Here is a 26,522-nt window from a genome sequence, read left to right on the forward strand (position 1 = left end):
GTAATTTTCTGTTGGTCCTTTACTAGCCCCATAGGGATATCCAAAGTCAACCCAAATTTACCACGGGCATTACGATTGGGTCGCCTGCAGCTGAACTCCGTATTGATGATTACTTGTGTCCTGCCAGTTGTGGGCATTTGGGCAGGATCGAAACAAACCCAACCTTTATTTACATTGTGATGCAGTCACGACCTCAACTTTTTGACCAAAATTATCCTATTTACACTTTGTAGTCAATTTTGACAGTTGAATAAATGTTTCTGACTCATGTCGATGCTAGGCTGTTTTCTAAATTAGAAGTTGGTTTTTAGGGACAATTGTTGTTCAGAGCACAAGGTGTGGCCAATGGGTCATCTAACTAACATACACACTGTCACTTTCCATTCAACACCACCAGGGAACAGACCACATCAGGCCCACGGGCAGCATCTGTACAATGATCTAACCTCACCAGGACTACGGACAACATCTGTACAGTGATCTAACCTCACCAGGTCCACGGACAGCACTTATACAGGTTACCACCAGTCCACCTACTGAGACATCAGCATTCTGCACAATAATGATAGGTGACATCCACCTTCGATGTTAAACCTGGATTTTTCTTTCCCTTTATTACAACACATGAAAACAAAGAGCACATAGATATATACTTAGAGCACATGGAGACAAATGTATTGTTGTGCTGAAATACTTATTTCTGAGAAAAGTAGTAGCCATTACTACAAAATGCTCAATAGGGATTACATATAAACATGCCTGACAAAAGTGAGAAGATATGGCTGGATTTCCAGTGGGCTGGTAGTTACATGAACAGTCCACACTGAGTGCTGCTCTACAGAGGTGGACTGAGACAGAGAGAGGTGGGGATGAGTCATCTATAGGATGCCCACACAAACAGAGAGAGAGAGCGAGAGAGACAGAGCGATAGAGACAGAGAGAGAGAGACAGAGAGAGAGCGAGAGAGAGAGAGCGAGAGAATGGTTCAAACTTAGAGAAAGTGATCAAAAAATTAATATTGTTCTATATTGTGTTCAATAAGTAATGTGGCAGAGTAATTATAGAGTATTATTATGTGTAGTAATGTGTCAGAGTAAATATAGAGTATTATTATGTATAGTGATGTGTCAGAGTAAATATATAGTATTATTATTATTATGTGTAGTAATGTGGCAGAGTAAATATAGAGTATTATTATGTGTAGTAATGTGGCAGAGTAAATATAGAGTATTATGTGTAGTAATGTGGCAGAGTAAATATAGAGTATTATCATGTGTAGTGATGTGTAATAATTTGATAAGAATGTAACAAAACCTATAAACCTCATCCACAAATGACTTGCCACGTCTATGACAAACCAAAGGACATTAGTAGCAGGGAAACGAGCTGATTGGGCAGTCGGAAACCATGTGCAAACTAATTGGCTGAGAGAGGGATAAACAGAGAGCATCAAGCATTGCTGGCAGCATGCACACTGAGTGTTCTCATTCAGAGAGCTGAGGGTGGTTTAACAACAGAGATAGCCAGATAAACAGCATATCCATCCCACCATCTATCTATCTCTCTATTCCTACATATATCACTCCATCTACCGCCCTCCATCTATGCATCCAGCATCAGAGGTTATATTTTGACACACACACACACACACACACACACACACACACACACACACACACACACACACACACACACACACACACACACACACACACACACACACACACACACACACACACACACACACACACACACACACACATAGCATACTAACAAACTACAATAAATCTCAGTCCTTCCTGGTTCTGCTTCCTGGATGCAGCAGCAACGGAAGAACATCCTTAATGGCTTCCTTCCTTCCCCCTCATCCCTGCCTCCCCTCTCTCTCTTTCTCCTTCCACTCCCTTTGTCTCTGACCACAGCACTATTCAGATAACAAGAGAAAAACAGCATGAAAAAGAGGGATAGATATCCCACACATTACCTTTCTCTGGAAAGAGAGAGAGTGAGTGGTGTGCTCTGAGATTCAGCTCCAATTTAGCAGCAGCTTCCAGACAGCTAAGGCTTAAACATCACATGACCTGCTGCCTGCTCCTGCAGCATGGTCATATGACAGTTTAGGCAGGAGAAATGCACTCTGGGATATGCAGTACAGAGTGGCAAAATAGGCCTTATGGCTCGGAAAATTGACTGTGGAAATCAAGGAACAATAGCAATTACAGAGATAGAAACAAAGTGAAACAAAGTGAATCATTGTTCTTAATGCTTCTTGATATGGTTAATCTATGTCTGTCATTTGTGTAATATACATTCCGCATGAGGAAATAGGAATGCACTACATTTTTGTAATCTAAAACTGGAAACACACATGGTTATGTTGTGTTCTTTTTTTCCCCCAGTGAATTGTTTCATATCTGGGACATATCCTGTGAGTCAATGGTGTTGTGTTCCCCTTAATTCTGTTATGAACCTTAGAGCAATGAGAGTCTACAGAGAGAAAGAGAGAGAGATACAGAGATAAAAGAGTGCACGAGAGAGAGAGTGCATGAGAGAGAGAGAGAGAGAGAGAGAGAGAGAGAGAGAGAGAGAGAGAGAGAGAGAGAGAGAGAGAGAGAGAGAGAGAGAGAGAGAGAGAGAGAGAGAGACAGAGAGTGGAATCTGTAAACTGGAGTTGTATCTGACCTCAGTGGTGTGAGTGTATAGTGGGCCAGTCACAGCCAGTGAATGGGAGAGAGGTAAGGAAGTGTGAAGCAGAAATATTACATTAACCTGGGTGAAACAGGGTAAACCAGGATCTCCTGGGACCAGAGGTGACAACAGTCCTCAGGGAGAGGCAGCACAATCTCCACCATAGAAATAGGATGACTTGCTGGCCCCCGGTCCACCCATCATGGCACATCGACTTGAATGGGAATGCGCGTTCTAGTAATTTTGTTTCTATGGTGTTCACATTGGACTAGTATAGTAGCTAGTAGATGAGCTATGTGCAACAACTGCTATGCTGCTATGGTGAGATGTTACTGTAAAAGCCTGAGCGACAAACTGGGCTCTCCAGGGGAAGAATGCCCTAACTAACATTGGCAAAATATCACTCCTCCCTGCCTCTCTCTCTCTCTCTCTCTCTCTCTCTCTCTCTCTCTCTCTCTCTCTCTCTCTCTCTCTGTGTGTCGACCTTCACACCCTCACACTGGGTGTTTATGGCAGCCACAGCCACGGAGGGACAGAGGGATGGGATTATTTCAGAAGCCTTTAGATTTTTTCTACATTCTCTGGTTCATATCTCTTTCAGTCATGCATGTCAAGTGGTCTCAATGCAGTTTGTGCAATCTAATATTATGATAGTCTTCTAAACTGTTACTGTTTACCTAAATCCACCACTATCATCTCTGCCATTGTGTATGATATTGTATCTAGAAGTATAGTATTTTGTAAAGTACAATCATCTAACTGCTGCCTGTGTTTTGTCTGACTGTTTGTACCACAGACTTATAGCAGAAATATAGAATATCTATAACTGGTACACAGTACCATCTGTGGTTTCCATTTCAGACTGACATGTTTGGCATTGTCCATAGTTCTGTGACAGGTTTTGGGCCATGTGTGTCTCCTCTGAGTACAAGACTGCTGGAGGGAGGGAGGGAGGGAGGGAGGGAGGGAGGGAGGGAGGGAGGGAGAGTTGTAGTGAAAGAAGAGAAATACTGCACATCATCAGTGACATTTGTTCGTTTTTTGGGGGTTGGTGGATTAACATTTTAGCTGCAGACTTTTTGTTCTATAGTAGTTAGTTAGTTGAATGACTGCTCAGAAATGAGACTGTGTTACTATCTGTATGTAGTTCCAAATGCAACTGGTTAAAACTGTTATAACTATTGCTCAACACTGTTAATGGTGTGTTCAGTTGTTATGAACGATGAATTCATCAAGGGGCATAAATCAAATGTAGATATTTACTTTGTTACAGTAGACAACAGAACAATGATACATGGAAAGTTTTACGGATAAAAGCCGATAGAAAGTTGAACTAATAAATACAAATACAGATTTGTACAAATACAAATATGTACAGTGACAACATTAGTTGATTTAGCCTACTCCTGCATCTTAACTCCCAATAACTGTCTACCTCTTAGACAGGGTTTGATGGTCAAACTGAGCCAACCACATCCCCACAGCCTGGCACCCAAGTTGGTTGAAATCAAACTGGAACATTTCTCCACTCCTTCAATTTGGACCTCGTCAACCGCAGCCTCCACAAGGGTTAGAATGTCCACGTTCTGGCGAGCAGTATGATTGATGCCACTTGACTTTAATGTCTCTAACTCAGCGTCCGTGGTGTCCATCAAGACCTTGAGGACACCAATGGACATGCTAATCCTGTCTGCTGCTTGCTCAGCCATGTTTGGACCCAAAAATAACTTCAAGAAGTTGTAGAGGTGTTCCAGGTGTAAGTCAAGGGGGGTATTCTTCCCCTCCCATTCCAGATCTTGTTCCAGGTAAGACAGTGTGCCAGCCGAGGGGAAAGAGTGCCAATGACTTGCAAGGCCAGTAGAATGGTACTGTAGGCATATTGGCTATGATCATAGGCCTTGTAGAACAACAGAGTTACAATGTATAACTTCAACAACATCTCCCCATCTCCCTCCTTCACTGCATCCTGCATGTTGGACAGGAAGAGCTTCCTCTGTAGAGGTTGGAACCTGGAGTGTGCAAAGCTGTCATCAAGGCAAAGGTTGGCTATTTGAAGAATCTCAAATATAAAATATATTTTGATTTGTTTAACACTTTTTTGGTTACTACATGATTCCATGTGTGTTATTTCATAGTTTTGATGTCTTCACTATTATTCTACAATGTAAAAAACAGTTTGAGACATCTGTTGAGACAAATTGAAGAAAAGTGTAATAACAACAATGATAAATACATATTTGTTCATGCAATAGACATTACAAAAGAGCTATGATATTTCAACCACATAAAAAAATTATATAATTACATGGTAAACCAATTTTAAAGGTGTCATCTAGAATAAGAATAAGATCTCAGACATGTTGAACATCAAGCATTTCATTTTTACTTATGCACTACTAGTTAGCTATCTAGCTAGAAGTCCAATTAATACATGTAATATCAAATGATGTAATTATACACTGAGTATACAATACATTAAGGACACCTGCCATGTCGATCTCGAATAACAAAACAGACAAGTGCTCATTAATATGTACTTATTGATTATTGTATTTTTCCTTGTTTTGAGTTTCAAGCATGTGCCAGACCTTTAATGATTATTCTGATGATGATGATGCCTGTGTGGAGTGAATATTGACCATGTTCACTGATTACACCATATCCTCAGTCTAGAGCTGTGTTCATCCTGACCTGAAACCATCATCAGACCCAGAGACTCAGGCCAGGACCAGACTCATTATGACACATTATGGAACTGGGCAACATTCCAAAATACATTTCTGGGTTAGAAAATGTATCCAATTGTATCAGAATCATATTTCCGGACTGTTTATGACTTAATAAACCCGAATCAGCTGAAGTAAAGTAGAAAGGACCCATCCATCACAATGTGAATCACAATGTTTGAGATGACATCACTAGTTAGCAGACAAGACATCTCTTTATCCGAGCTGGCTGGGTCTTGGGCTGATGAAGGGCAGAATCGCCTGCTGGGACAAGGACAGATAATAGTAGTTAGTATAAAGACAGCTAATATTCAGTGAACAGAGACATTGGGGACAGTGCAGTCTGCAGTGGTGATCCTATTATGTCAAGCTCAATGACAGATCAGTGTTGAAATATTTGACTTCTCTTCTGTTCTTATTTGTCTCTTGTCGGTTTGAGTGTGTGGTGTGAAATGTGCAGTCCTAGACTGTATATACAGTACACTGAGTGTACAAAACATTAAGAACCCCTGCTCTTTCCATGACATAGACTGACCAGCTGAATCTAGATGAAAGCTATGATCCCTTATTGATTTCACTTGTTAAATCCACTTCAATCAGTGTAGATGAAGGGGAGGAGGCAGGTTAAAGAAGGATTGTTAAGCCTTAAGACAATTGGTACATGGATTGTGTATGTGTGCCATTCAGAGGGAGAATGGACAAGACAAAAGATTGAAGTGCCTTTGAACGGGGTATGGTAGTAGGTGCAAGGAGCACCGGTTTGTTACAAGAACTGCAACGCTGCTGGTTATTTCATGCTCAACCGTTTCCCGTGTGTCAAGAATGGTCCACCACCCAAAGGACATCCAGCCAACTTGACACAACTGTGGGAAGCATTGGAGTCAACATGGGCCAGCGTCCCTGTGGAACGCTTTCGACACCTTTTGGAGTCCATGCCCCGACGAATTGAGGCTGTTCTGAGGGCAAAAGTGTGAGTGTGTGTGTGTGGGGGGGGCATCAATATTAGGAAGGTGTTCCTAATGTTTGGTATACTCGGTGTATTTGCCATTTGTATGTGACCTGAACCTCATCCACATACACTGTTGATGCCAGCATATTCTGCCAATTGTCGTTCAGCAACCAAGACTCTGGGCTACCGAAAAAAAACCTGCCAACATCCATGGAGGATGTCGGTGTCATTATTTACACAGAGCTGCATAGCAGTGATCCCCAGCTTCGCAGCCTCTCTGATCTGGTCCTCCATGGAGGGTGACAAACGGCTACATATTAATGAAAAAAATGTGTGACTACAAGTGGAACAAGCTGGTAAATCAAGCTCTTGGCGAACCCAGTCGGGAGAAGAGTGAAAAGATCAATGCAGTTATTTGCTGTTCTTTCAATGAACTTATGCCTTCCGGTTCTGATATAACTGCTGCTATAGCAGCATCAACACCAACCTCCTCAAGAGCAGCCATTGTTATGATTTTCGACTTCTGCGCCCAGTGTAGTTGCTTCTCGTTGTCGTCATCAACTAAACCACCCCTACAGATTATCAGAGGACGCTGATGGGTCCGGCCATATGGTAGACGGAAGGGAGGGGCTCAAACGGTTTGAATCTGGTCATGACCAGACTGTATCCATGTAGCAAAACTGAACGTAAGCTCGCAAGACCAAGATGATTAGCACTAGGCTAGCTGGGGTCCAGTAACCGGTAGGCTAGTGGTTAAGAGCGTTAGGGAAATAACCGGAAGGTTTTTTTGTGCCTTTTATAAATGCATTTCATGCAATTCTACGCCATTTACACGATAAAAGACATTAGCAGAATATTTTTTAATGCCACACAAATGACCGAAATGAGTGGCTACTCTGACAGTGCGAAACTGAGAGCAATAATAATGACCTGGTCTTGAATGCAAACAATAGCTCAGGCCAATGAAGAGACATACAGATTGAACAATGTATAGGCTACAGTAGGCTACTAAATAAACTTTCCAGTGGCACTGACTCACCCGATGATGAAGATAAAGCCTAGGCTACTCAAAGGTGATGGCCGATGTGCTCGTGCAAATATCCTATCTCAAGATAAGCTATTTTGAAAAACATTGCTCTTCGCTCAGATGGCAGTTCCCATTCAAGACAGGACTGGCAGCCATTGCTAGTGTACCCATGAGTTTACCAGTCAAATTGCCAGAGTTAGAGTTTCCAAAACCCTTCAATGGATGGCCACAATGCAACATGCTGTTCTATATTTGGCACACGTGATACCCTTCCTGACTGTAAGTGATAAAACTTAATCTACAGCTACTTTTTAGAAACTTTTGATACATAGTTTTTTATATAATTGTTGAAAAAATAGATAATTGTTGGAATTTTTTTATCAATTTATCAGGGGGTGCTGCAGCACCTCCTGCACCCCTACTTCCCGCGGCTATGGGAAACAGTGATGAGATACGAAGAGAAACAGCATGAAACTGCCTCCAGACTGAATTATAGATGGACTCCATCTGCTGACGGAGGACAAGTCTGTCAGGCCTCCTTAGTGTCTCTGCTTTCCGGTGCTCTCCGGGCACGGGGATCACAATCACACATCTCTACACTGGGAGACCCAGGGAACCTCTGGGACTTCCGGCTGTACACATCCTCTTGGTCAACTGTGCATTGACACACCATACAGATGCCTGGAAGATCAGTGTCACCATCAGTGTCACTACTACTGACCTGCTCAGCATATACAATTCAAACCCTTTCACCAGAAGTGGGAACAAAACAATATAACTACACACCAGACTAGTATTACGCGGTATACCAAAACTTCCGTACTTTTTCGATACTAGAACATGAACAATGGTTCAGTACTATAATTTGTGTTACTTTTGGTATTTATGTCAAATGTGTCTCACGGATCAAGCCTGTCTATGAGCACAGACGCACCGTGCATGCTACCCTGAACTGGGAGTCTGAGCTGCGTCATGCTAGCTCCCTAGTCCTCACTCATGCTGCACAGAAGTTAACACACTTGAATATTGCGACACATGTAGAAATGTTGAAACTGTTAATTACTGTTCACAGAACAATGTCCATACAGGCTAGAACATTTTACAATGCAAGAAGATACCTGTAGCTTCCAGCTTTGTAGGCTAACTTTCCTTGTTGGCTGACACCTAAATCTAACATCAATTCACTACCCCAGTACTTTGTTTGTGATAATAGTCAAACCAAATCAAATAAAATCACATTTTATTTGTCACATGAGCCGAATACAACAGGTGTAGACCTTACTGTGAAATGCGTACTTACAAGCCCTTAACCATCAATGCAGTTCAAGAAATAGAGTTAAGAAAATATTGACTAAACAAACTAAAGGAAAAAATATAATAAAAAGGAACACAATAAAATAACCATAACGAGGCTATATACAGGGGGTACCGGTACCGAGTCAATGAGCGGGGGTAAAGGTTAGTCGAGGTAATTTGTACATGTAGGTAGGGGTAAAGTGACTATGCATAGTTAATAAACAGTGAGTAGCAGCAGTGTAAAAACAAGGGGTGGGGGGGAGGGGGGGTCAACGTAAATAGTCAAAATATGCTGATTTCAAAGCTGATTGCCACCAAAAACTTTATTCATTCACTTATTCGCTCTCATCTCTCCCAAAGATGATCTATTGCCTCAGCAAACTGACTCTGCTCCGTTGGGCCAGCCCCATAGAAATAGAATGAATAGAAAGGGCATCTCCATTCAAGTCAATGATGGCATAATGGGTGGACTGGGAACCATTTTGAGTGTACCCATAGCTAGGTTTAAAATATACAGGTTAAGACAAGAGGATTCTAATATCCCATAACTCTTTGCGACACTATTAAACAAGGGACCAGCTTCTGCATTCGGAATGACTAGAGTGAAAGGTAGCAGCACAGAAAGTGAAAAATGAACACAATTGAGTGAATTTCAGCCAACTACTCAGCGAACACATAGCATAACTGCTTAACTGCCATTATATTCATTCAGACGTTTTTAAAAATATATATACTGTAAACCCGAATGTTCAAAATAATTAATTGTAATAAGTAGTGTAAACTTAAAATGTTCTTAAAAGTTGTACTTACTTAAAAAATGTTGAGTGCCAGTAGCAATTTTCTTCTTTTTGAGTTTATTGAACTTGTAATTTTTGAATAATATGAACATTTTTCATTTTTATGTAACTGCTACTTAAAATTATTATTTTTTAAACTTAAATCTATATGGATTAAACATGAATTTATGTCTTATTTTGAAAGAACAAATAAATCAAATCAAGAACGAATTGAGAATAAATCAATTGAATCAGATAGATTTGTATATATAAAATATCAAACGCACACACACATGTATATACGTTTATAAAGAATTAATTGTTAATAGTTTGCTTGTTACAAGGTTGGCTAGTTAATAAATTACATATATGCGCTCACATATTTTATTTTGTAGTATTTGCATGCACTTCCTCTTCAGGCAGCAGACCGGAGCCGAGGAGAAGAGCGGGAGACCGGAGGGTAACACTCAGCTCTGCACAAATGAGTTGTGAATGTAAGTAGTCAACATAAAACTAGTTTGAATGTTTGTTTCTGGAGGTTCAACGTATTTTTAAGACGGACAAAGTGTGTCACGTTAGCAATGTAAAACGGTTAACCGTTAGGTTAGCAAGCTAACATGCAAAGTCATCCCGCCAGTTAGCTAGCTGTATAGGCTACATGGCTAGGCTAATATAGTTGTAAAAAACTGGTTGAGGCCAATGTGCAGCGGTGGATAGTAAGGTATCATGTACTGCTCAATAAAAACTCGAAATCTGTGCTGGAGCTGTGTCAGTGTTGTGAGTGAAAGCAGAAGCTAACTCCACGTGTTGTGCCTTAGGCTAACTGAAAGCTATTCTCTGCAAGTTGAATTAGCTGGTAAATTTTTTTGTATGAATTTTTTTGTTATTGCTATGATAAGAATGTATGGATGCTACCAGCCCAACGTTACCTAACTTTAACTTATTTGTGTAATAAAATGTTTTGAATAGTCTAACAGGCATCTTACACATCTACTTTGTTTTAATCAATGTTGGTGTAGCTATATTGTTGTACACTTTTAGTATGAGAAATATGACTGCAGTTTTTGATAGTTCTGATGGAGGTTTAAACTTCATGACAGGTGTCCTGTAAAATAATATGTTGTTGTATGTTTTCAGGTTGCTGCAACAAATATGACTTGGCACTGTAAGTTGTGTTCAGCTTCTTTTACCACTAGAAAATATTTATTTAAACACTGAAGACTGCAGCACAGCCACTTTTCAAAAATTAGCACACTCCCATGCCTCCATGATGATTGCATGTGCACATTTCAGACACTTAGTGCACTGAGTACTCATCTGTCAAGATATCATACTAAAGAACATAACAGCAATGCAAAGAGATTCAGGAACTTGTGACTTTCAAGTGTCCTTTATGCACATTTCAGCAACCTTTTTCTGAGTCTGTACTCCTCAGTCACATAAGAACACACTTAAAAAAGCATGAGACAGTGGTATGCCCATACAAAGGTTGTAACTATAGCACAAATGTATACGGTTCTTTAAATTCCCATAAAAGTAGAGTGCATCAAGCGAGTCTTGCGTCAGACTTTGGTAGTGACATTGTCTATGAACATACTTAGAATCTCCAAGCCACCAACTCTAACGTCACTATTGATGTGGATGAAGAGTGTCCAGTTCAGAGCACAGAAATGCAGGATGATGAGCAGTGTGATACTTCAAAACTAAAAAATCAGCTCAAACTTAATGCAGCATCTTTATTTCTAAAGATACAGGCTATCCTTCATGTGTCAAACACAGCTTCACAATAAATAGTTGATCACTTGAATCAGATTTTCTCTTTATCTCAGCCATTGATCAAGGATGCAATTAATGATATATTGCAGAGACATGGTCACAATATCACAGATTCCACACTCAATGAAGTTGTCAGTGCTGTCATGGACTCTAATGTTGTATTTAGTGCAACCTCCAAAGGTGCAGAGTTGTCCTCTTATAAGCGAAGGAAGACATTTATAGAGCACAACTATCCATTGGTAATGCCAGTAGAGTACCATTTAGAAGCACCTGGTCATACCATCATGTATGTTCCAATCCTTCAAATGATTAAGGAGCTGTTTAAAAACACAGATATCCTGAGCAAGATCAGAGAACCAAACACTGAGCCTGGTTATTATGTGTCATATTGTGATGGCTCTCATTTCCAGGAAAATGAGTTACTCTCAACAGAAGATCTACACCTAGCAATACAGCTATATATTGACGATCTTGAAATCGCTAACCCTCTCGGCACATCACGTAAAGTTCACAAACTTTGTGCTGTGTACTGGGTCCTAGCAAATGTGCCGCCCAAGTATAGATCAGCAATGCACACTATACAATTGGCCATGCTAGCTAAAGTGACAGACCTCCAGAAATATGGATATGCAGCTGTACTTGCTCCACTGGTTCGTGATGTTCACACACTTGAACAGGATGGTGTTTTCATTGAATCTGTTGGTCAGAATGTGAAAGGCACCATCTTCTGTGTTTCTGCTGACAATCTGGCTGCACATGGGTTAGGTGGCTTTTTGGAGTCATTCAGAGCAGATTATGTTTGCAGATTCTGTATGGCCACAAGTGAACAGTTTCAAACAACTGAGGTAAAAAAGGAGGAATTTGTCCAGAGAACCAAAGCGAGTCATGACATTCATGTACAAAATGTCCTCCAAGATGAGAGTTCAAGCAGCCAATTTGAGGTTAAAGGTGATTGTGTCTTCCGTGAGTCACTTGAGCACTTCCACCCTATCACAGGTTTTCCTCCAGATCTACTACACAATCTTTTGGAAGGAATCGTTCCAGTTGAACTTGCACTTTGCATTAGAGAAATGATTCGGCTTAAGCACTTCACTTTAGAGTATTTGAACCAAAGGATCACATCATTCCCATATCAGCACACTGATAAAGTAAATAAACCTCATCCAGTTCCCAAAACATTCATGACCCGGAAAACAATTGGAGGCAACGGGCATGAAAATGCCACGCTGCTCAGATTACTTCCGTTACTTGTAGGCAGTAAAGTACCAGAGGGTAATGTTGTATGGGAGGTTTTGATGGACTTGAAAGAGTTGGTGGAATTAGCATTGTGCCCATCATTTTCTGATGAAACATTGGACTATTTTGTTTGCAAAATCAGTGACCACAGACAGATCCTACAAGAGGCTTTCCCTGAGTTTAGGCTTCGTCCTAAACATCACTATGTGGAACATTACCCCACCTTAGTTAAGTGCTTTGGGCCCCTGGTGCATGTTTGGACCATGCGATTTGAAGCTAAACATCGCTTCTTCAAGAGAGTGGTGCATGACGCTCAAAACTTCAAAAATGTATTGAAGACACTGGCAATCAGACACCAACACATGATGGCATATCACCTTGGTTCACCATTGTTTTTCAAACCAACAACGCAAACATCCAGGGTTGACTCTGTTTTGGTTTCAGCTCTAGCAGAAGTAGCTCAGGCTCACATTAGAGGACAAACAACTAGTGACACTGTCTATCGTACATCAAAGGTGACCATTGATGGCACAGACTATACCAGTGGCATGTTTGTGTCAGTTGGAATCAGTGGGGGACTGTCAAAATTTTGCAGACTAACACAGATCTACCTTGTGAATCACAATGTTTATTTTCTCTGTTGTGATTATGACTCCTGGTATGTAGAGCATCTTCGATCCTATGAGCTGTCAGCCATACAGGGAAGCATGTATATCCACCTGCAATCTGACTTCAATGATACAATTCCACTCTCTGCATACAAGATTGATGGCTTGCTGCTGTTGACTCCCAAGAGGTTCATACAAGTGAGACAAAATTAAGACCACTCTATGGTAAGTAATTCTTCATAAAATCATTAATTGTTAATTTATTGGAAAATGTGCTCAGTATAATCAATCATTATATAAATCAACATTAGGGCTGACCCAAAAATATCAAAGCTTCGAAGCTTCGTTCGTTGCCATGGTAATCGATCATGAAGTCTGTGATCTATTTTTTTATTTATTTTCTTTTTTGACACCGGTTATCATCGGCAATTGTTACATTGAAATGAGCAGGCTACTTGGCATCCTGGAAACCTGCCTGATACGTTTTGGAGACATGCAGTGTTTGTTTTGCCATACATTCATTATGTCCGCCAGGACCACCCAGGACTTGCTGATGCCCCCCTGGTAATGTTGTATTAACCGTTTATAAGCTATTTGTGACATAATGATATTTTCTTAATGTAATTTTAGCTTTTCTGAGTTTGAATATTTTCTACTATTACATAGTTCATCTTAAAGTATAAACAAATTGCCCAGAAGTAGACTTGTTAATTGTTATTTTTTATTTTTTATTTATGTATTTATGTATTTATTTTTTTATTTTTTTCATATATTTTTTTGCTAAAAGACTGGGCAAGAAAAGTTTCTACTAAACATCTGAATAGAAAAAATATTAACTTTTAATTTGATGTTTTTTTGTTTGACTTTTAAGTCAAGAGTACTTATTATTTTTAAGGCAATCAGTTGCCACAAATATTTTAAGTTTGGTGGTAAATTATTTTGAGTTGTAATAAGTCAATGTTTTTGAGTTATGGGTAATCAGAAGATTGATTGAAAAAACTAATAAATGTTAAGTTAATGAAACATAAATATCCTGAGTTTTCATGCTTGAAATGATTAAGTTCTCTTGAGTTATTGCAATGAGAAAGATGAATAAATATTCTGAGTAGCATAAACTGAAAATGTTTGAGTTGGCTTAATCAGTAAATTTAATTTAATTATAATTTAAAATTACATTTAACATGAACTCCAAATATATAAGCGATGATATACTCAAATGTTTGAGTTTATGAACTCAAAAAAATTGTGGCAACTGATTGCCTCACTTTTTTTAAAGTTCTGCTTACTTATTCGGGTTTACAGTGTATACAGCCATTACTGGATTTAGCGACCGCTGGTCACGTCTTCAATGCTCATCCTGCAGAATCCAGCAATGGTGCTGGTCTCATGGATTTCTTTATTTTCGAACGCTTCCGCATGGAATTATTACTGTGTCTTCAACCTAGTTAGACAGTTAGACATCGGATGAGTCAGGGCTTGCAAACTTTCACAGATTACAAAGGGAAACCCAGCCGCGAGCTGCCCAGTGACGCGTGCATACCATACGAGCTAAATACCCTCTATGCACGCTTCAAGGTAATTAACACTGAACCATGCATGAGAGCACCAGCTGTTCTGGACGGCTGTGTGATCACGCTCTTCATAGCCAATGTGAGTAAAACCTTTAAACAGGTTAACATTCACAAGGCCTCAGGGCCAGACGGATTACCAGGACGAGTACTCGGAGCATGCGCTGACCAGCTGGCAAGTGTCTTTACTGACATTTATGACCTCTCCCTGACCCAGTCTGTAATACCTACATGTTTCAAGCAGACCACCATAGTCCCTGTGCCCAAGAACGCCAAGGTAACCTTTCTAAATGACTATCGCCCCGTAGCACTCACATCTGTAGCCATGAAATGATTTGAAAGGCTGGACCTTGGGACTGAACACCTCCCTCTGCAACTGGATCCTGGACTTCCTGATGGGCCACCCCCAGGTGGTGAGGGTAGGCAACAATACATCCGCCATGCTGACCCTCAACACGAGGGCCCCTCAGGGGTGCATGCTTAGTCCCCTCCAGTACTCCCTGTTCACCCACGACTGCGTGGCAACACACAACTCCAACACCATAATTTAGCTTACTGACAACACGACGGTCGTAGGCCTGATCACCGACGACGATGAGACTGCCTATAGGAGGAGGTCAGAGACCTGGCCGTGTGATGCCAGGATAACAACCTCTCCCTGAAAGAAGCTGATCGTGGACTACAAGAGATGGAGGGCCGAGCATGCCCCCATTCACATCGACGGGGCTGTAGTGGAACGGTCGAGAGCTTCAAGTTCATCGGTGTCCACATCACTTAGGATCTATAATGGGCCTCACACACCAACACAGTTGTAAAGATGGCATGACAATGCCTCTTCCCCCTCAGGAATCTTACAAGATTTGGCATGGGCCCTCAGATCCTCAAAAAGATCTACAGCTGCACCATTGAGAGCATCTAGACTGGATGCATCACTGCTTGGTATGGCAACTGCTTGGCATCCGATTTACCTTTCAAATAAATTATTAACATTATGTTGTTATGTAGTTAGATTGGTAAAAACAAAGTCAAATTGATTGTATGATTGTATAATTGATTCATTAATGCATAACGTTACATGGCTGTCTCTGAAAAATGTTGAAGTAAATTTTTTTAAATATAATGTTATTGAACTCAAAAGATGCCCAACAATTGAACAGAGCAGTAGCTGAGTTTCTGACTGGATCAAGTGCCATTTTGTGACTTTGGCTAAGATTCCTTCCTTTGCTGTGTTATGGTATCGTTTTGGTATTGAGTATCGTGATGGTATCGAGTATTGATACTAAACTTGGTATGGTGTCGAAGTAAAAATTCTGGTATCGTGACAACACTACACAAGACTACACAAAGAACCTGATGACCTTCAAGCACACTTTCAATTGCAAGCACAATCTGAAGTGTTGTCCATATCTCAAGTATACTACCTGACCAAAAGTATGTGGACACCTGCTCATTCCAAAATCATGGGCATTAAAATGGAGTTGGTCCCCCCTTTGCTGCTATAACATCCTCCACTCTTCTGGGAAGGCTTTCCACTAGATGTTGGAATATTGCTGCGGTGACTTGCTTCCATTCAGCCACAAGAGAATTAGTGAGGTCGGGCACTGATGTTGGGCAATTAGGCCTGGCTCGCATTCGGCGTTCCAATTCATCCCAAAGGTGTTCGATTGGGTTGAGGTCAGGGCTCTGTCCAGGCCAGTCAAGTTCTTCAACACCGATCTCGACAAACCATTTCTGTATGAACCTCGCTTTGTGCACGGGGGCATTATCATGCTGAAACAGGAAAGGGCCTTCCCCAAACTGTTGCCACAAAGTTGGAAGCACAGAATCGTCTAGAATGTCATTGCATGTTGAAGAGGCTGTAGTGAAGTGCCTCACTGCTATTAAGCTACTCCTACACACAGGGGCTTAAGTAATCACTCACACACACACACACACACACACACTCACACACATACAGCGCCGAGCTACACTGAAAACGACACTTCTTGAGGCGCCCTGGACTAAAAGAAAAAGGAATGAAAACGCATAACAGCGATTAGGAGTACAACTCAGCCGACTCAGAAAGGTCTTGCATTACATTGTGAATCAGAATAAGTGGTGGTGAATCTGTCTGACTCCTCCCACTCCATTACTGACAAAACATCAGCGGTGTCACCAGACTGATTATAGTGCAGCAGGGAACAAAGGTAATGCAATTCAATGGACCTGCTGCAACATTATCTCCTTCATATAATGATAACCATGGGGAGTAGAAAGTGGCTGTGGTTCAGTTAAACACAGACACACACAGGTATCATTAAACCATATACTGTAGTAAGAGATATAGTCATTCAACCATCTAAATGGTGCAAGTCTATTTGGCTGAAATGATTAAAACCTGTAGAGACCAATGGAGACTGCGTGTGGCTTACTTTCATTGCCAGTTGCATGTACTGTAGGTCAACATAGTGTATTCAACCATCTAAGTATATTTGGCAGAAATAATAACCTTCACACAGACTAAAAGGTAAAGCTATTTCTCTACAATGGAAACTGTGTAGCTAAACTTAAACAGCCAGATTCTCCATTACACTGCCAATGGCTTGCATTTACCCTGCAGGCCTGGCACCGTATAGTACCTACCCTCCCAGAACCTCAACTTTAAATTGTCAGCCACTGACACTTAACACCTCACGTAGCAGTATAAAAGTACTATTTTAAACTGCCTTCCTACCTCAATCTCAAACTTTAATCGACGACTACTTCAAAAACTGCTGTGGGCTCTTTCTTCCCTTGGGGCCAGCTCTTTTTTCCCTCTGGTTAAAATTTTTCAATCAGCCGAGGGGTCAAATGTTCCCACTGGCGGCAGCCATTATACATTGTGATTTTCTGAAAGAATGCTGACACAATTAAGAAATGGTAGGGGAGGGAATTAGATGACATTCATTAAAAGGAATAAAAAGAGAAAAGAGATGGAAGTGGCGAAGGAGGGAGGCCCATTGTGATGGGGGTGCAGGGTGCCAGCGGTGGCCCGGGCTGGCCTACTGATTTACATGATCTGTAGACTTAAGCGTTTCTGCCTGCGATGCAAGGGGGCTGGCTGGGGCTGGTTGGGGCTGGCTCTGACTGACCCTTCGCTGGAGATAGTGCAGAGGAAGCAGAGGGGAGTGAAGCCCCCAGGCAGCGAGCGGAGAGCAGCTTCTTCCTGGTATATTGTTTCTGTAGGCGTCAGATAATGGATTATGTCCAGAAGGAGAGGGAGAGAGGATGGAAGATGCTGCCAGAGCAATGAGGTGACATGAGAGAGATCAGCCAAGGTGAGAGTATGTCTGGGTGTGTGTGCGGGGTGTGTTTGTGTGTGTATGCGTGTGTGTGTGTGTGTGTGTGTGTGTGTGTGTGTGTGTGTGTGTGTGTGTGTGTGTGTGTGTACACGCGTTTGTGTGGGTGAATGTGTACCAACCAAGTGTTTTGAAAAGTTGAACTGTGTTAAACAAAGAACTTTGTCATCGTAACATTTTTATAACATTCTTCTTCCTTTACGACTTCTGTTAAGCGGAAGAAAATGAAAACGTCATGAATCTTTCATGCTTGAAAAAGCTGCTAATAATAAATAAGTTAAATGTATCTGTACGGGCTCCTGCTTCCTCCCCCCTCTCTCTCTCTCTCTCTCTCTCTCTCTCTTTCTCTCACTCTCAATCTCTCTCTCCTCATCCTTTGTTTCTTCCTCTCTCCACTGCAGACTATACTGTCATTCCTCCTGACCTTCAACAAACAAAGAAGAGTAAAAGAAAACTTCCTTCAGGGCACTACCCAACCCTTTAGCCTGCAGACAAACAATTATAGGGAACTCTCAGTGGCTGTCAAACAGCTAATATCTATAGAGGCTTTCTCATCTTCCTCTATTTACCCAAATTACAAAGAACATCATGAAACAATGTATCTTGGCATACTGTGTAGACGACTGAACATATGAGAGAATGCTTCACTTCACAGTGAGATGTAAACACACACACACAGACACACACACACACATGCATGTAAACACACACACATACACACACACCCTCAAAAGCATGGCGGAACATGTGATTAAGACAATTGAAGACCGCTTTCAGCAGGAATCGCAAATGTGAACAGCGTGAGCACTGTGTACTCCAACCAGCTTTATTCATTTGAGATGCTTGGCATCTGAGAGAGCTGGAGCTGCCAGATTTTCAATGCACAATCAATTCAGTCCCGTACCGTGTGTGCATCCAGAACAGAATGGAAAAGTGAGATTAGTCTACATCAAAAAGAGTTTGAAAAGTTTCTTACTAAAAACGTAGACATGCTTCTAAAATCAAATTGCCAATCTTTACCCTCACTACCTGGTCTTGATTGACGAGAGGTAAAAGCCAGTTTTTTTTAAGCTAAACTTCTAATTATAATATTTTTTCTCTCTCTCATCTCTGTTGAGATGTCCCAAGTGTACATTCTCTCTTTTTCCCCTGACCCATCTGTCTATCTCCTCATTTGAATTCCATGCTGTCACAGTCACTAGCCCATTCAAGCTTAACATCCTTGTCATTTATAGCCCTCCAGGTTCCCTTGGAGAGTTCATCAATGAGCTTGACGCCTTGATAAGTTCCTTTCCTGAGGATGGCTCACCCCTCACAGTTCTGGGTGACTTTAACCTCCCTACGTCTACCTTTGACTCATTTCTCTCTGCCTCCTTTTTTCCACTCCTCTCCTCTTTTGACCTCACCCTCTCACCGTCCCCCCTACTCACAAGGCAGGCAATACGCTTGACCTCACCTTTACTAGATGCTGTTCTTCTACTAATCTCACTGCAACTCTCCTCCATGTCTCCGACCACTACTTTGTATCCTTTTCTCTCTCGCTCTCCTCCAACACTACTCACTCTGCCCCTACTCAGATGGTAATGCACCGTCGCAACCTTCACTCTCTCTCTCCCGCTGACTCTCCATGTCCCCTATCCTCCCGGCCGGCTCGGTCCTCCCCTCCTGCTCCGTGGCTTGACGACTCATTGCGAGCTCACAGAACAGGGCTCCGGGCAGCCGAGCGGAAATGGAGGAAAACTAGACTCCCTGCGGACCTGGCATCTTTTCACTCCCTCCTCTCTACATTTTCTTCCTCTGTTTCTGCTGCTAAAGCCACTTTCTACCACTCTAAATTCCAAGCATCTGCCTCTAACCCTAGGAAGCTCTTTGCCACCTTCTCCTCCCTGCTGAATCGTCCTCCCCCTCCCCCCTCCTCCCTCTCTGTGGATGACTTCGTCAACCATTTTGAAAAGAAGGTTGATGACATCCGATCCTCGTTTGTTAAGTCAAATGACACTGCTGGTCCTGCTCACACTGCCCTACCCTATGCTTTGACTTCTTTCTCCCCTCTCTCTCCAGATGAAATCTTGCGACTTGTGATGGCCGGCCGCCCAACAACCTGCCCGCTTGACCCTATCCCCTCCTCTCTTCTCCAGACCATCTCCGGTGACCTTCTCCCTTACCTCACCTCGCTCATCAACTCATCCTTGACCGCTGGCTATGTCCCTTCCGTCTTCAAGAGAGCGAGAGTTGCACTCCTTCTCAAAAAACCTACACTCGATCCCTCCGATGTCAACAACTACAGACCAGTATCCCTTCTTTCTTTTCTCTCCAAAACTCTTGAGCGTGCCGTCTTTAGCCAACTCTCTTGCTATCTCTCTCAGAATGACCTTCTTGATCCAAACCAGTCAGGTTTCAAGACTGGTCATTCAACTGAGACTGCTCTTCTCTGTGTCACGGAGGCTCTCCGCACTGCTAACGCTAACTCTCTCTCCTCTGCTCTTGTCCTTCTAGACCTGTCTGCTGCCTTTGATACTGTGAACCATCAGATCCTCCTCTCCACCCTCTCCGAGTTGGGCATCTCCGGCACGGCTCACTCTTGGATTGCGTCCTACCTGACTGGTCGCTCCTACCAAGTGGCGTGGCGAGAATCTGTCTCCGCACCACGTGCTCTCACCACTGGTGTCCCCCAGGGCTCAGTTCTAGTCCCTCTCCTATTCTCGCTATACACCAAGTCACTTGGCTCTGTCATATCCTTACATGGCCTCTCCTATCATTGCTACGCAGACGACACACAACTAATCTTCTCCGTTCCCCCTTCTGATAACCAGGTGGCGAATCGCATCTCTGCATGTCTGGCAGACATATCAGTGTGGATGACGGATCACCACCTCAAGCTGAACCTCGGCAAGACAGAGCTGCTCTTCCTCCCGGGGAAGGACTGCCCATTCCATGATCTCGCCATCACGGTTGACAACTCCGTTGTGTCCTCCTCCCAGAGTGCGAAGAGCATTGGCGTGACCCTGGACAACACCGTCGTTCTCCGCTAACATCAAGGCGGTGACCCAATCCTGTAGGTTCATGCTCTACAACATTCGGAGAGTACGACCCTGCCTTACACAGGAAGCGGCACAGGTCCTAATCCAGGCACTTGTCATCTCCCGTCTGGATTACTGCAACTCGCTGTTGGCTGGGCTCCCTGCCTGTGCCATTAAACCCCTACAACTCATCCAGAATGCCGCAGCCCGTCTGGTGTTCAACCTTCCCAAGTTCTCTCACGTCACCCCGCTCCTCCGCACACTCCACTGGCTTCCAGTTGAAGATCGCATCTGCTACAAGACCATGGTGCTTGCCTACGGAGCTGTGAGGGGAACGGCACCTCCGTACCATCAGGCTCTGATCAGTCCCTACACCCAAACGAGGGCATTGCTTTGATCCACCTCTGGCCTGTTGGCCCCCCTACCTCTGCGGAAGCACAGTTCCCGCTCAGCCCAGTCAAAACTGTTCGCTGCTCTGGCACCCCAATGGTGGAACAAGCTCCCTCACGACGCCAGGACAGCGGAGTCACTCACCACCTTCCGGAGACACTTGAAACCCCACCTCTTCAAGGAATACCTGGGATAGGATAAAGTAATCCTTCTACCCCCCCTTAACCCACCCCAAAGAAAGAAGAAAAAAAAACATATTGTAAAGTGGTTATCCCACTGGCACCAATTTGTAAGTCGCTCTGGATAAGAGCGTCTGCTAAACGACGTAAATGTAAATGTAAATCTTGATGCTATTAAGGATGAACGAGCCAATCGCTAAGGCAGAAAACAAATCTTCTACCAGCAGGGAAACACGTGTTATTACGGAATGATTCCTGCCTCCATGTTGTTTCAGTAATCACTCATCTGTATGAGCACTGCTACCTGCCTCTCCTTGTGGGCACAACAAACAACATCTATTAGCCAGTCAAATCACTTTGGATTCCCATTGTATAGAGCTAAGGTTGCAGGCAGCAGTAGCTTCCACCGAGACCATTGTTGCTATCATCACACCAATCTCTATATGAGGCTCCTATTCATTGGCATTTAAGGAAAACAAAAGCTTCAGGGCCCGTTTTCAAAAAGTGTCTCAGAGTAGAAGTTCTTATTATATGGACAGGGGGGACCTGATCCTAAATCAGCACTCCTACTCTGAGATTCTGTGAATACGGGCTCATATAATCCTCCCACTTCAATCCCACTCCTAAAGGTAGAGCTAGGGGCCATCTGAGGTATTTGGGGCACCGTCGGGATCTTTCACAATTCATTTTTCACAGTTTGCCAGAATTCGCCTCCCTCAATCTTGTTGAACTCAGCATTCCATATTGGTGATGCAATTAAGTAATCTTGAAATCAATTTGCTGTGAAAACGTTGGGACAGAAGTGAGAAGTGAGAAAGGAGATTAATTGCCGGCTGGAAATGGAACATAAATATTGATTGAATTAATTACAGCAGCAGGGGAAGAGCAGAATGGAGGTGGCTCCATCATTGATGAGTCTAATTAAAGTGGTCATCCTTAAGAAGAAAATAAATGCATTACCTCAAACTTCTCAGAACACTCTGAACATTTATCCGTCATCAGCCTCTCACCCCTCCAGCGTCTCCATTACTCTGCTGTCTCCTTGAGTCAAGTGAACATCTAAATCTACCTACTCTGACGCCATGTCCTCATCTAGTCATAGTCAGTCATTTACTGCAGCTTCAGGAAAGATGCTTCTAAGGGCATGGTGGGTAATTTCTTATCAACATATTTGCTATGTGATTCGGTATCATCACTCTACTCACATTACCTTCAGTTAATCTGACCAGTTCTGTTCATGGTTGAGGTGCGTGTGCAACGGAGGCCTCCAGTCCGTGTTGAGACTTAAATGTTCTTTAATGAACATAATCGCAACAGACCCAGAGCTCTTTGGCAGCACACTGCTTTAGTGACTGACTGAGCATCCTTTCCTCTCTCTCTCCAAGTCTTTCTTATTCTAAATGCCACTTGCAAATGCTATGCAGGGCGACTTAAAAATCAATTTCCCACTTCACTTGCCTGTTTGCAGTCCATTCGTCTTGCCCAGTATTCCTATGTTTTGCGTATCGATTTGATGCTGCCTGCTCCCGTCCAGGCAGTATGTTCTGGGCGTTCCGGGGCTGAAGGGGACCTTCAGAGGGAAGCGGTCGGTAATGAAGTCATCTCCTCCTCATTATCCTCCATGTCCCTGGGATCTAACCATAACGGGAGAGACCAGACTGGACCAGACCGGAGCAGATTAGAACAAACCAGACCAGAAACAAACCAGACCAAACCAGACCAGACTAGGCCAGACTGGGCCAGACTGGAGCAGATTAGAACAGACCAGACCAGACCCGACCCGACCGTGTCCCATAGATATAGAAGAAAACTGTATCACTAAAATATAACTCACCTGTGAACAGATAACACTAGGATATTATGTTTCCCCTTATAATCCAAGACAGATCCATGTCACATTGTATCGTTTGTACAAAGGAATATGTTTTCTACATCATTCAGGCATTGTTGAACAGAATGTGAGTCATTGGTCAAGAGCCCACACATTTCCTGGAGTGCTGGGGATGCTGGGAACACAGTTACAGGCACACACACACAGACACACACCCACAGTGACAGGTAGGTACGTGGGATTTGGGATCGATACGTTGAGTGTGGAGCTAACAAGCCAAGTGGCTATATTTAGCCTGCAGACACCTGTCAGGTTCAGACAGGCAGAGGGGAGCACTCCCACCTGCAGAGAGCCAACAAATCTCACCTGTCCATCATACAACTTGCTCAGAAACCCGGTCCACCACTCAGGTGAGGGGAGAGTACAGCTACACACCTGCAGAGCAAGTGGGATTATTGTGACGGAGAAAGCACGTGGCCTGCCACATATTTCAAACATATAGCGGGTATATAGAGGATATTACATAAGGGAGGAAGCTGGGGCTAGGGAGAGAGAGAGAGTGAGAGAGAGAGTGAGAGAGAGAGCAAGAGACAGAGAGAGAGAGATAGAGAGAGAGAGAGAGAGAGAGAGAGAGAGAGAGAGAGAGAGAGAGAGAGAGAGAGAGAGAGAGAGAGAGAGAGAGAGAGTGAGAGAGAGAGAGAGAGAGAGAGAGAGAGTTTGTGTCGATGTGTGTCTATGTGTGTGTGTGTAGGTGGCAGCATGGGTTTTTCCTTCCACTCACATCGCCATTATAACGTAGTAAAACTGGCATAATGTTTATATAAATGTCACTTCTCCTCTATTCATGTGTAATAAATACTACTGAGTGTGTCTGCTGCTGTTTTTGATCGTTGATTAATTACCATCATTAATGGCATTTTCTACATAATTATCCTGTATGAATGGGACTTAGATGCTTTGGTGTTATGGTATTCTAATGATTATTTCACGTTTATTGAAATACAGTGCTGAAAAGAGATCAGTTTTGAATACATACACATGTAACTGCACAAGTTACAAGTGTGCGCGCATGTGTGTATGTGTGAGCTAGCATGCATGCATGTGTGTTTATGTGTGTGTACGTGTTTATATATATATTGTACGGTTTCATGCTGCCAAGTTTATTTAATAATTTGGTGTGAGCTGTGCTGTATCAAGCCTGGAGCTGGTGTTGTGGTCCGTGACCAACAGAGAGAGAGCTGCCTGCCTGCCGCTGGAGAATGTGTGTCAACCAGGGTACTCCTTCATTTTGTAGCGGGTGATTTGGACGGAGTCAGGCGCAGGAGGTGTAAATCACAGAATAATGGTTTATTCGGCGTAAAACAACTACAGTGCGACTTAACGGCGCACTGGGAAAAACAAAACACACGGGTGAATAGCCCGGTGATAAAGTACATAATGCTCCACCGAGCTATCGACACCTCCACTTGGAAACAATCACACACAAAGACATGGGGGGCAGAGGGAATACTTATACAGGGACTGATGAGGGGATATGAACCAGGTGTGTGTAAAAAACAAGACAAAACAAATGGAATGATGAAAAGAGGAGCGGCAGTGGCTAGAAGGCCGGTGACGACGAACGCCGAAGCCTGCCCGAACATTGAGAGGTGGCAGCTTCGGAGGAAGTCGTGACAGTACCCCCCCTTGACGCACAGCTAAAGCAACGCGCTGAAACCGGCCTCAGGGACGGCCAGGAGGAAGCGGAGCAGGGCGATCAGGTTGGCGACGGTGGAAATCCCACAACAGGGAGGGATCAAGGACATCCTTCACCGGAACCCAGCACCGCTCTTCCGGACCATACCCCTCCCACTCCACGAGGTACTAAAGGCCCCCCACCCGACGCCTCGAATCCAGGATGGAACGGACAGAGTACGCCGATGTCCAGAGGGGGCAGAGGGACCTCCCGCACCTCAGACTCCTGGAGCGGACCAGCCACCACCGGCCTGAGGAGAGACACGTGAAACGAGCGGTTAATACGGTAATCAGGAGGGAGTAGCAACCTATACGTAACCTCATTGATTCTCCTCAGGACTTTGAACGGCCCCACAAACCGCGGGCTCAGCTTCCGGCAGGGCAGGCGGAGGGGCAGGTTCCGGGTCGAGAGCCAGACCCGATCACCTGGTACAAAGACCGGGGCCTCACTGCGGTGGCGGTCAGCGTTGGCCTTCTGGCGATGCACGGCGAACTGGAGGTGGACGTGGGCAGCGTTCCTCCGCACACCGAAACCAGTCGTCCCCCGCAGGAGCTTCGGTCTGGCTCTGATGCCATGGTGCCAGGACAGGCTGATAACCTAAAACACATTGAAATGGTGACAGGTTAGTGGAGGAGTGGCGGAGAGAGTTCTGTGCATATTCGGCCCATGGAAAGAACACTGACCACTCCCCTGGCCTGTCCTGGCAGTAGGACCACAGGAACCTACCCACATCCTTATTCACCCGTTCCACCTGCCCATTAGATTCGGGGTGAAACCCAGAGGTCAGGATGACCGAGACCCCTAGACGTTCCATGAACACCTTCCAGACCCTGGACGTAAACTGGGGACCCCGGTCAGACACTATGTCCTCTGGCACCCCAAATGCTGGAAGACGTGAGTAAACAAGGCTTCCGCAGATTGCAGGGTCGTGGGGAGACCGGGCAGAGGAAGGAGGCGGCAGGCTTTAGAGAAGCGGTCCACAACGACCACCAGGTGGTGTTACCCTGAGAGAGGGGAAGATCAATTAGGAAATCAATGGATAAGTGGGACCATGGCCATTGTGGAACTGGTAAGGGATGTAACTTACCCGCTGGAAGGTGCCTAGGTGCCTTACTCTGGGCGCACACTGAGCAGGAGGAGACATGCACCCTCACGTCCTTAGCCAAGGTAGACCACCAGTACTTCCCGGTCAGGCAGCGCACTGTACGGGCGATGCCTGGGTGACCAGAGGAGGGAGATGTGTGTGCTCATAGATAAGACGATTACGGACACTAGATGGCACGTACCGAAGCCCAGTGGGGCACTGAGGTGGAGATGGCTCTGTGCGTAACGCCCGCTCTATGTCCGTGTCCACCGCCCACACCACCGGCACCACAATGCAGGAAGCCGGGAGTATGGGG

The 26,522-nt window shown here is 43.8% G+C and overlaps 2 protein-coding genes across 3 annotated transcripts in view; one reads left to right on the plus strand and one right to left on the minus strand.

Annotated features, from left to right (window-relative positions):
* Nucleotides 1–2,070, minus strand: part of LOC121586013 (t-SNARE domain-containing protein 1-like) — a 128,682-nt gene extending 126,612 nt beyond the window's left edge. The window contains exon 1 of the mRNA XM_041902427.1: nucleotides 1,985–2,070. The gene's annotated coding sequence lies outside the window, so the exon portion shown is untranslated. The remainder of the gene's footprint in view (nucleotides 1–1,984) is intronic.
* Nucleotides 2,071–9,007: 6,937 nt separating this feature from the next.
* On the plus strand, nucleotides 9,008–13,783 carry LOC121586012. Of its 2 annotated transcripts, XR_006003906.1 has the most exons (3): nucleotides 9,008–9,956; nucleotides 10,600–10,627; nucleotides 13,141–13,783. XR_006003906.1 is itself a non-coding variant. In XM_041902426.1 (2 exons), exon 2 carries the CDS (start codon nucleotides 11,382–11,384, stop codon nucleotides 13,293–13,295), a length of 1,914 nt encoding a protein of 637 aa, XP_041758360.1. In that variant the 5' UTR covers nucleotides 9,008–9,956; nucleotides 10,600–11,381; the 3' UTR covers nucleotides 13,296–13,783. The 2 variants fall into 2 exon arrangements, 1 of the variants encoding a protein (XP_041758360.1); XM_041902426.1 differs by having other exon boundaries at nucleotides 10,600–13,783.
* The last annotated feature ends 12,739 nt before the right edge of the window (nucleotides 13,784–26,522 follow it).

The sequence above is a fragment of the Coregonus clupeaformis genome, unplaced genomic scaffold (genome assembly GCF_020615455.1).
Source record: "Coregonus clupeaformis isolate EN_2021a unplaced genomic scaffold, ASM2061545v1 scaf0071, whole genome shotgun sequence".
NCBI lineage: Eukaryota > Metazoa > Chordata > Actinopteri > Salmoniformes > Salmonidae > Coregonus > Coregonus clupeaformis.

Coding starts and splice junctions, on each gene's coding strand:
- LOC121586012 (XM_041902426.1), top strand. CDS start 11,382: ATGGACTCTAATGTTGTATTTAGTGCAACCTCCAAAGGTGCAGAGTTG.